The sequence below is a fragment of the Borostomias antarcticus genome (assembly GCF_949987555.1).
Source record: "Borostomias antarcticus genome assembly, chromosome: 6".
NCBI lineage: Eukaryota > Metazoa > Chordata > Actinopteri > Stomiiformes > Stomiidae > Borostomias > Borostomias antarcticus.
In genome coordinates, this window is record NC_140239.1 from 6,201,288 (window position 1) to 6,211,329 (window position 10,042).

At 47.0% G+C, this 10,042-nt stretch overlaps 2 protein-coding genes across 2 annotated transcripts; both read right to left on the reverse strand.

Annotated features, from left to right (window-relative positions):
* Nucleotides 1-951: 951 nt before the first annotated feature.
* On the reverse strand, nucleotides 952-5,134 carry fem1c (fem-1 homolog c; the record flags this gene model as incomplete). Its single annotated transcript, XM_084439390.1, has 4 exons — nucleotides 3,780-5,134; nucleotides 2,640-2,934; nucleotides 1,748-2,314; nucleotides 952-1,393 (listed from the first exon to the last, which is right to left on the reverse strand). The coding sequence occupies exons 1-4, from the start codon at nucleotides 4,321-4,323 to the stop codon at nucleotides 952-954; spliced, it is 1,848 nt and encodes a 615-aa protein (XP_084295516.1). The 5' UTR covers nucleotides 4,324-5,134.
* Nucleotides 5,135-5,913: 779 nt separating this feature from the next.
* Nucleotides 5,914-9,195, reverse strand: tmed7 (transmembrane p24 trafficking protein 7). Its single transcript, XM_084439368.1, has 4 exons — nucleotides 9,177-9,195; nucleotides 8,648-8,860; nucleotides 8,075-8,320; nucleotides 5,914-7,757 (listed from the first exon to the last, which is right to left on the reverse strand). Exons 2-4 carry the CDS (start codon nucleotides 8,813-8,815, stop codon nucleotides 7,521-7,523), a joined length of 651 nt encoding a protein of 216 aa, XP_084295494.1. The 5' UTR covers nucleotides 8,816-8,860; nucleotides 9,177-9,195; the 3' UTR covers nucleotides 5,914-7,520.
* Between the last annotated feature and the right edge of the window lie 847 nt (nucleotides 9,196-10,042).

Consider the following 10,042-nt stretch of genomic DNA (forward strand, 5'->3'; position numbering starts at 1 on the left):
GAATCAATCTGACCTTTGTCTTTTGTTTTAGAGCTCGCAGAAAGGAACAATGCAGTTCAAAGGTCATCATTGACAGGAAGCATAATGGTAGCATCCAGACTTACAACACTCCAAACATACAGCACTCACCTACACTGATTCAATCACCTTAAACCCACCCACCTCCCAAAGCACGACATTCAGCAATGTTGCATACCTCTTAGCTTAGTGTAACGAATCATGGAACCACAATGGAACAGGCGGACACCACAGAGCGGGGGAAAACTGCGAGACAATTGCACAGACAAGTGCAGACACTGAACAGTCTGATATCATATAGCCTGTGCATAGGAGAAATAAAGCACTTATGGTATTTGCAAACATTAACCATTTCTTCTGAACTTGAACTTCGAACTCAAGCTTCTTAATGCTTAGGGGTAGAGATATGAATCGGTTCCATCCCAAACGACTCCGCAGGTCCAAGATCTAAGAAAACCACTGAATTTAAAGCAAAATAAGAAGTCACAATGACAGAAAGCCCATTACTATATATATATATATTGGCAACATCGTGATGGAAAAACTCCCCAGAATATTCCTCCATCTTTGCATAGAGAGAGAGACACAAAGTGGAGGGTCGTGGAGAAAGATATCTTACGAGTCATAAATAGAACGGAATATGCTGAAATTAAGTCTAAAGCACACCCACCCCCCCAAAAATGTCTAGCTCTGTTGAAAATATTGTGCATGCCCATATTACAAAATGCCCCCCCCACAGATTCTCCACAGCCATGTGTCAAGTTCAGAAACTTATTTGGGGGAGGGGGAGGAAGTTCCTCTCTGTTCATCCGCTTCCGGGTCAATAAAATCAGAGTTCACACAGGAGGCGGGGCTTGAGGGAAAAGGAGGAATAGTAGTAGTATAGTTCTAACCCCGCCCCACCCCCCACCCCCCCCTCGTCCTCCCCAGTCATTATCTGTGTAGGAGGACGAACGCCTCCAGCTTCTCGGGGATGCTCCCCTGGTACGACAGGCCGTGTTTGACGATGGCGCGCGCTGCCAGACACTGCAGCGTGGTGTGGTTGATGGGCTGGATCAGGTTCTTGGACAGCTCCTTCTCGTCCAGCAGGTCGCACGCCGTCTGCCGGAAGGCGTTGGTGCTGTCGAAGTGCGTGCCGCTGGCCACCAGCAGGTTCATGATGTCCAGGTGGTTGTTGGCGGCCGCCACGTGCAGCGGGCTGTTGTTGTCCTGGTCGCGGCTGTTGACGTCGGCGCCGCACTCCAGCAAGATGGAGGTGACCTGCAGCGAGGGGAACTTGCACACCGGGTAGCGGCCCACGCACGTGGTGTTCCGGTCCACGGCCAGGTGGAGCGGGCTGTAGCCGTTCTTGCCACAGGGGTGGAGCTTCAGGAACCTGGGGGAGGGGAGGGGGGTGATGGACAAAAGACACGCGTCGGCTCAGTGAGAATGACACGAGCACGGAAGAGCAGGTGTTCGTTTAGCTGACTGGAGGATGACTCGGTCGGTGCGCGAGTAGACGCATTATGGACTGTAATTATCGTCCTACGCTGACGATGTTTTATGGTCTGTACACGGGACTAGGCTTGATCTGGGTCTGAGTGGTGTTCAGAGTGGTGTTCAACAATCGTGAGAGTGGCGTTCAACAATCCATTTAACATCTCGACTGAATATATTTCCCCACACGCCACATCTCTACTTCAACATCATAACCCGAAACGCTTACAAGAACCTCAACGTCAGTAGTCACCTGTAGATGGTCTCCTTCTTGAAATGGTCCTGTTCCAGGGTGCAGGGCACCTTCTCCAGCAGGCAGATGAGGTGCAGGATGATGGACAGGGCCTTGCTGAGCTGGGCCGGGTCGGGCTGGCTCTGGCGTACCGCCCGCTCGATCTCCAGCACGCTCTTACCCAGGATGCCCATCAGGTCGTCGAAGGACACCGAGGTGCCCAGCAGCCCCTTGGCGCGGTCCTGCAGCATGAAAGAGAAGAGCTCGGCGAACGACAGCAAGCTGGACGCCGTCATGGGGCTGAGGGGGTCCAGGTTGCTCTGCTGCATGTCCAGCGCGTACTTCCACAGGCTGATGCAGCGCTCGAAGTTGCCCGAGTCGGCGTAGACGGCGCCCCGGTAGCGGATGTAGTAAGAGGTGTCCGGGTGGGAGGGGCCCAGGATGCGCTCCCGGATGAGGAGGGCCTGCATGCGCATCTCGTCCGGGTCGGAGATCAGGCCGTCCAGCTCCTCGCCGTTCGTCACCTCCCGGGCGTAGTCGTACGCCATGATCAGCTGCTTAGGCTCCGCCTTGAACAGGATGTTGTTGCTGATGAATGAATTTTAAAAGAAGTGTTATTGAAATTATTTAGAGGAAGTAACCCGATGCTTGCTCTGCTCAGGCAAATCTGCTGCCAGTCCCAGAAGGCCTCAGAGAATGAATTAGGGTGAATGGGATTTTTAATGGGTGACAACAACACACCTCTTTACACAAATAGTTGAAACAATATCATTCAACGGTGTTTACTAGCCTAATCATTATTTAGATGCTTTCTCGAACCAAGTAGGTTCTTGAGAACAAGTTCTCTTTCACAACAGCGGCCACAGACTAAAGTAATCAGCGACATTGATAAGAACGGCCCCATAATTCTTACCTGTCGCTGTACCTCATATCCATAGCTCTCTTCCAGTACTTCAGGGCCCCCAGCAGGTCCCTCTTCTTGTCCACGAAGGTGGCCCCCAGCAGCTCCAGGGCGTTGATCCTCTCCACGTGGCCGGTCTGCTGGTGCTGCGTCAGGTAGTCCACGATGTTGGTGTGGCCCGTCACGCTGGCCGACAGCAGCGGCGTCATGCCGTAGCCGTCGCGCTCCATGGACGCGCCGTGCTTCAGCAGCATCTTCATGATCTCCAGGCTGCCTGACTCGGCGCAGTCGTGGAGCGCCGTGTTGCCTGGGACAGAGAGAGAGAGAGAGAGGGAGGGAGAGAGAGAGGGAGATTAGGCAAGGCAAGGCAAGTTTATTTGTATAGCACAATTCAGCAACAAGGCAATTCAAAGTGCTTTACATGAGACATTAAAAGCATCAAGACAAAGTGCAACACATAAAAGGTCAAATGGGTTTGATGCTCGTTGGCTGAGGGCCAGTTTCCCGGATACACATTAAGCCTATTCCTAGACTGCAAAACATGTGAATGGGAAGTCTCTAAATTATAGATGGTGTGTCACGGAAAGACGGATCACCTTCAACCTAGTTCTAGACTAGGCTTGGTCACAATGACATGAGCCCAAGGAGTTGCAGAGGGATGAACGTGCAACGAGTGATTCATAAAAGGCTGGATACTGCGTTACTGGTAGGGAAACCAGTCGGGCTCTAGGTGGAGAATGTCCATCTGAACTGGCTTGGCTGGGGCAGGCGCTGCAGCCATCCACCCACCTCCATCTCTGGGGCAGCCCCATCTCACAGTGATGTAGAGTAAGCACTGTGCCAGTCAAAGAGAGCTTGCCAAGAAGGTTCAAATCTCATGGATGGGAACAGAGCCTCCGAGAGAGGGCTTTTGCAGAGGCTCAAATTTAGAACAGGCCAGGGTGGGGTTCACTTTACATAATTGCTTTACAAATTAATCCAACAGCTCCCAACCAAAGGCAATCTCCTACAGCTACAAACAGGCTTCCAGTCAGGGAAAATACTAATATATGGGTCACATTTATGTGAGCAACTACTGTTAATAATTAACATTAACTAATTATGAGTTATAACTAATGTAACAAGTCTCATTCTCTTGTGCTCCCTGCTTACCTTTGACACTTTTCCTGTTCACATCAGCTCCTTTCTCCAGCAGGTACTGGGCTATTTCCTTATGTCCTTTGTAACAGGAGATCATGAGGCAGGTATGGCCGTGTCTGTTGGCTACCTCCAGGTCGGCCTTGTGCTCCACTAGGTACTTCACTATGTCCAGGTGCCCGTCGAAGCAGGCGGCTCTCAGCGGCGTGGAGTTAGTGAGGGTCGTATTGTTCACAGAGGCGCCGTGGCCAAGTAATGACTGCACCACTTTCAGGTGTCCCGCGGCAGAGGCGGCCCACAACGGCGGGGCTCCCTCAATGGTCTCCCCATCAAAGTTCACAGACCCCCCAACCTCTACTGGTGCACAGCAACACTCCAAGAGATACTCCACCAAGTCCAGGTGGCCATACCTGGCGGCCATGAGTAAAGGGGTCGCCCCGTTGGTTTTGTCCGATATTATTGCCACGATCTCCTGTAGAGTTTTGTGCTCCAGGAGTTTCTGTAGCAGCCGCAATTTGCCGTCCCTGGCGGCATTGAAGGTGGCCGTTTTTAGATCCATTGGAATGAGTGGCTTCTTACACTGGGGAAACAGACTTGATGAGCAAGGCGATGGCGTCTGACTAGATAGATGGGCTAACGAGATACAAACACAACAGAGAGCTTAAGCTAGCAACAAAATAAACAGGTGATGAGCGGAAGCCTTTGTTTAGCAATAGGGCGCCCTAATGTTAGCTCGGACTTTACAAGCAGCTAGCGAGATAACTAGCAGGCTAGACCTAGTTCATAAAACACAGCTAACGTTACCTCCTGCCTTGTTGACATTATTCTACGAGCTTGATGTAACGTTTGCTAAACAAACGATGTAGCTAGTGCTAGTTCGCTAACGTTAGCTGGTTGATGGGAGACAGCCTGTTAAATTGGCTAAAGTTCGCTGACTACTGATGGCGCTAGGCAAGCTAGTTAGCTAGCAGCAGCCTATTGTATCGCTGTTTCTTAGCTACGCTAAGTTAGCCCCTACCAGGTAGCTAGCTCAGTTAGCAAGCCTTGCTGCTCAAGTATTCTACCGTCACCATCGAGGCGGTCCTTCGTTCTTTATCGGGCTTGCTTGATTCTTAAACTTGGCATTTTTAACATACCCGTGCGACATCGACGTTACATCCGAGTGCAAAGGGACAACATCCACCCCCGCTTGTAAGCTAGCTAGCCCAGTGTTAGCCCAGTAGCTAGCTGTGTTTCCTGTGTGGGGCTGGTATAAGAGGACACAGCTGGGATGCGGCCAGGTTGTTTAGTTCCACGGCCTCTATGACATAGACAGAATGTCGAAGTCTTTGATCTTTGCCGTGAACGCTATCACCGAGTTCATCACAACAGGAAAGGTTTCACAGGCCAGCCATGTCGCGTAGCCAGCTAGCTAGCTCGCCAGTAGTCTTGAGGGGGGTAGATAACTAGGGCAGCTCGTCCACCCACCACACCGGTTAGATCACGACTCGCTTCTAGCAAATCCAAAACAATGCAGTCTTTTTTTTTTGGCAACTCCGTTTATTGACGTGGACCTATCCAATCATAGGGCTGATATTTGGTTACGCAAACAGGGCCGAAACATCGGTTAAAGGGAAAGATTCCTATATACATTGTGCAATTTATTTGTTTGACAAATTTCTCGATGTGAATTCAAACCATATTATAACATTTAAACAATATATCAATTAGAATAAATTTGAATGATTGTCGCAGACGGGGAACTGCTATGCGGAGTTTACTATGTCCCTATATCATATCACCTCCTAGAGGTTGAAAGAGGAAATACAGGACGTACAGACACCAAATATTGGCTTATGACTTACTATCTGTATTGAGACAATAACAGCTCCTGTATGAGGATTGGTTGAGTTCAACTCAGTCAACCATCATGTTACAGCTATGGGTCACTGCTTGTGTACTGTTTTCACCACTAAGCCGTCTTTCATAGCATATCACATTATGCCATAATTATGCACCCAGAGTTACAGTATGCACACCTGGTTCTTGACAACTTAATTCTGAATCTGATAAGTAATTTATAAAGGGCCAGATGACATGGTTATCAGTTGTGTCCATCTGAAGATTAAGCTGTCATTAAGGAAACTAATGACCACACAACAGGTTTACCAGAAAATCTTTATTCGGCCACTGTATGCAAATAAAGAAACCTGTCCTTAGAAGTGTCCACAGGCTGATGCTGACCGTGCAGAAATGAACCGTACACAAACCTAAAGCCAAAGACCACACCATTGAAAAAAAATTCCTAATACAAAAGAAAGTATGTGCTTACAACCAGATCTTCACATCCACCTCTTCTTACCACAGATCAGTGAAAACAAAACACAAGTTACACTAGAGAGCAGAACAAAACACAGGGTTGGGGTGAATTTAATCTCACTTCTGGTCTTACAAAACACCACTTATCCAGGTTAGGCTCACAAAGATAATTTCTCTTTCAAGAAGCAATTTCTCTTTCAAGAAGCACTTTTCAACCCAGAAAGTTGAAATTTGAAACTGTGAATAATTATTTTGAGATTATTAAGTGAGCATGAATTAGTTGAACTGAAACTGAACCGTCTACTAACCTGGAGTCAAGAGACATCCACCACCACTGAGCCGTGATGCAACACAGCCATGATGACCGGAGGAATACTACATTTAAAACAACGTCGATTCTGTCTACACACAGAAAAAATATATTTTTTAATCACAACTTGAGTTGCAACTGACTTGAGTACTCAGAACGTTCTGCTATTGCGATGGAAGCGGTGAGGAACTTGAGTTGCGAAAAATGAAGTTCTGCAACATTTCAACGTTCTCCAGCAGGTCTCGAATTATCACTGCAAGACAAGCTACCAGTATGGTCATACATTCAGGTAAACAGTGTTGTAAAAAACAATGACAATATGCACCCACATAATAAATAAGTTGTTAAATTTTCAACATCAACTGATAGAAACCATTTAGATAATCCACTGGGGTGGTTGGGGGTAGGTGTTAAAAGTAACTTCATAGCATGGCCATGGCCTATATTCACTCAGTCTCAGAGTGGGGGTGCTGATCTTGGATGAGTTTAGGATTGAGATCATAGTCAGACCTGATCCTACATGAGCACTCTGAACTCAAACCTTCGCGAATACAGGCCCCAATCTTAAAAAAAACAAAAAAATTCGGCATATGGTATCTAAGAGACTATAACAAAGAATGAATATTTCTGCCAATGAATTGTTTGCCGGAGCTTCAATCTGTAGTCCTTGTGGAGGTGATTGATTCTGTGGCCCAATTCTCTTCTCATCCAGCCCAAGTGTACTTGCTCACTTCTCACAAACTCAAAATGAAATCAGTAAAGGAAGAAGTGGCAGAGAGAAGCACTCTAGACCCCATGTGTGTAATTAACACCAATCACACATTTAAATATTTAAGGGAGAGAAGAGTGTTCCCTGCTAGAGCACATATTGGATAGGATAGACTCCGTTTGAATTCTCCAAGAATGCATCCTTCCTTTCTCCCTTCCTTGGAATAAGAACTGATCTAATAAGACCGGACTGGTAACGGCTGCACACAGGACCATAGCCTTTCACCCATCCAACCATGTTAGCATCAGAGATGACCTCAAAAAAGACAGGAAGGAAAAGACGGGCAGTGTAAAAGTATTCAAACGGGGCCCATAGAGAATTAAAGACACGGGCAGGATGAGATGAGACAGGGTGACGGGAGAGACGGGAGTCCCGGTCGTTAGGATCCGACGCGTGTCGTGGTGGTCTTCTTGTCTGAGAAGAAGCTTCTCAGCAGGACCACCTGGCTGACACTGACCACCAGCAGGATGAAGGCCTCACCGATGGACCAGAAGGCCACACGAGTGTTGAGGTCCTCGGCCCGGCTGCGGCCCTGAGCCTCCCTCAGCCGGAAGTGCGTCTGGTAGTCGATGACAGACTTCAGGGCCTCATGGATGGACACACAGGCAGACTCCATCTGTGACAGAGAGTGTGTGTGTGTGTGTGTGTGTGAGGGGGGGGTAGAGGTTGGATGTTAGAGGACTAACATGATGGTATTGCCATGCAATACTGTAGGTGGTTTGTTGAAATGGACACACAGTCACGCACGCACGCACACACACGCGCGTGCACACGCGCACACACACACACACAATATTGCACTCCAGATAAAATTACATGTATATCTTATTAGGCCATCGAAGTAATAATAACACACTCTTGTAATGATGTCAATGGTATGGACAATATACCGGTATATAGAATCAAATGGCCTACTCCATGCTGACCACTCACCTGTGTAAGAGCTGTGACTCTGTTCTCGTTGGGGAACAGTGGTGGGTCCTCTCCAACCTGGAAGTCAAAGTAGACAGTCTTGTGCGTGAAGGTGGAGAACTCGTTGCTGAAGCAGAACTTGTAGGTTCCGTTCTTGGCCGCGGTGAAGGTGAAACTGTCGTACTGCTTCTTCATCTCCTTGTACAGAACCGTCCCTTCAGAGTCCTCCAGACGGCAGTCCACATCGTAATGACCGCCCGTTACCACCTAGACACACACACACACAAGGCAAGGCAAGTTTATTTGTATAGCACTTTTCAGCCACAGGGCAATTCAAGGTGCTTTACATGAGACATTAAAAGCATTAAAACACACACACACACACACACACACACACACACACACACACACACACACAGTTACTCCTCTGTCATTCAATTGTAGTCCTTTGACAATTGTGTTCATGTGGTGTATTGCAGGAAACCATATGAAGTTTATCATGAATACAGTGAAACAGGCATCTTTTAATCCTTATTGGACATCTTATTCAGACCAATCTAAGCAGGTCATGTATAAAACACAAACCAATCACACCTGAAACTCGAGGGTACACTTGGTACCGATGGTGATGTCCTCATAGAAGCACTGTTTAGCGTTGTCTGGAAGCTCAAACGTCAACTCGGACCCGAGCACCCATCCGCACAAGAGGTGGGCCCAAAGCACCTGCACCAATACTCGAACCACACCGTGATGGCCAAACATCCTGACTGGCGGTTCCAAGCTGTTCAATCTGACGACGTCTAGGATCTGCAAATCGAAATTATAAGACGTAAAGCTCAAATGTATATCGATTGATGACACTACACAGGGTGACTAAAGCGACAGAAATGGGTGACAAAGCAAACCCGGACATTAGGGCTAACGTTAGTTAGCAAGTTAGCAATGGCTGGCTAGCTAGCAATGTGACATTATCGGTTAGCTAGCGTTAGACAGTGAGTACCCCAGTTACGCTGGTTCCGCACACAAATGCGACATATGTAAACATATATTATCCATAAATGTTATTAAAATCCGTCGATTTTACTATTTAATTTAATATTGTAGTTGGCCGAACACTACTTACCGCAAATCCCTAACCCGGATGCAAGGGGTTGTTAAGAAACGTAGCATCAGCGTGTCAGGCAATTGGCTGAGATCTTGGGGAATCCGCCTCTTGTCCATTGCTATTGGTCCAAATTGAAAGAGGAGGTGTGTTACTTCATTACAGAATAAGAGTCTCTTCACTCTCGGCTGAGTATTTCAACATACAGATTTCTTTATTATAAAGCACATTTAAAATCAACTCCCGTTGTTTTTAAATGTGCTGTACAGATCAGAGCAGACAGTAAAATCACAATAAAAAAGACAAAAAACAAAAACACCCACATAAGCATCTATACACACAACACAGGTACACAACGACAAAATATAGACATAGGCGCATATAAAATCACATCCAAACGCTAAAGAATAAACGTATGTTTTAAGCCTGGACTTGAAGGAATCAATGGAGGGGGCAGATCTGATAGAGAGGAGGATGCTCAGTCTAGGGGCTGCAACAGCAAAGGCGCGGTCACCCCTGAGCTTAAGTCTAGATCACGGGACAACATTCAAACTGACAACTCTCGCTTGGCCACATAGTAGAGTTAAAAAATAATAATGATATTAATAATAATAGTAAAAGATTGCCATTAAAGCCCCAATGCGTAGCCTAATTAGACTTAAAGACAAATAAGGGGTTAAGAGATTGGAGATATAGGAGGCCTGCCCATTCTGGGCTTTCAAAACAAACAGGAAAAGTTTGAATTCAATTCTGAAACTAAAGGTTATGTACTATAATAATATTACATGTTGGAATAGTCAACCTAGCTCTTTGTTCACACAAATAGTGTCTAGCAGAGGCAGCAGCATCACACATAATATCATATTATACTCCTATACACATAATAG

Excerpts from the sequence above, each read along its gene's own strand:
- tmed7 (XM_084439368.1), bottom strand. The coding sequence starts at position 8,815 with ATGTTTGGCCATCACGGTGTGGTTCGAGTATTGGTGCAGGTGCTTTGG. Across the intron at positions 8,321-8,647 it reads AGTGTACCCTCGAGTTTCAG|GTGGTAACGGGCGGTCATTA; the intron begins GTGTGATTGGTT and ends GTGTGTGTCTAG. Across the intron at positions 7,758-8,074 it reads GAGTCACAGCTCTTACACAG|ATGGAGTCTGCCTGTGTGTC; the intron begins GTGAGTGGTCAG and ends TCTCTGTCACAG.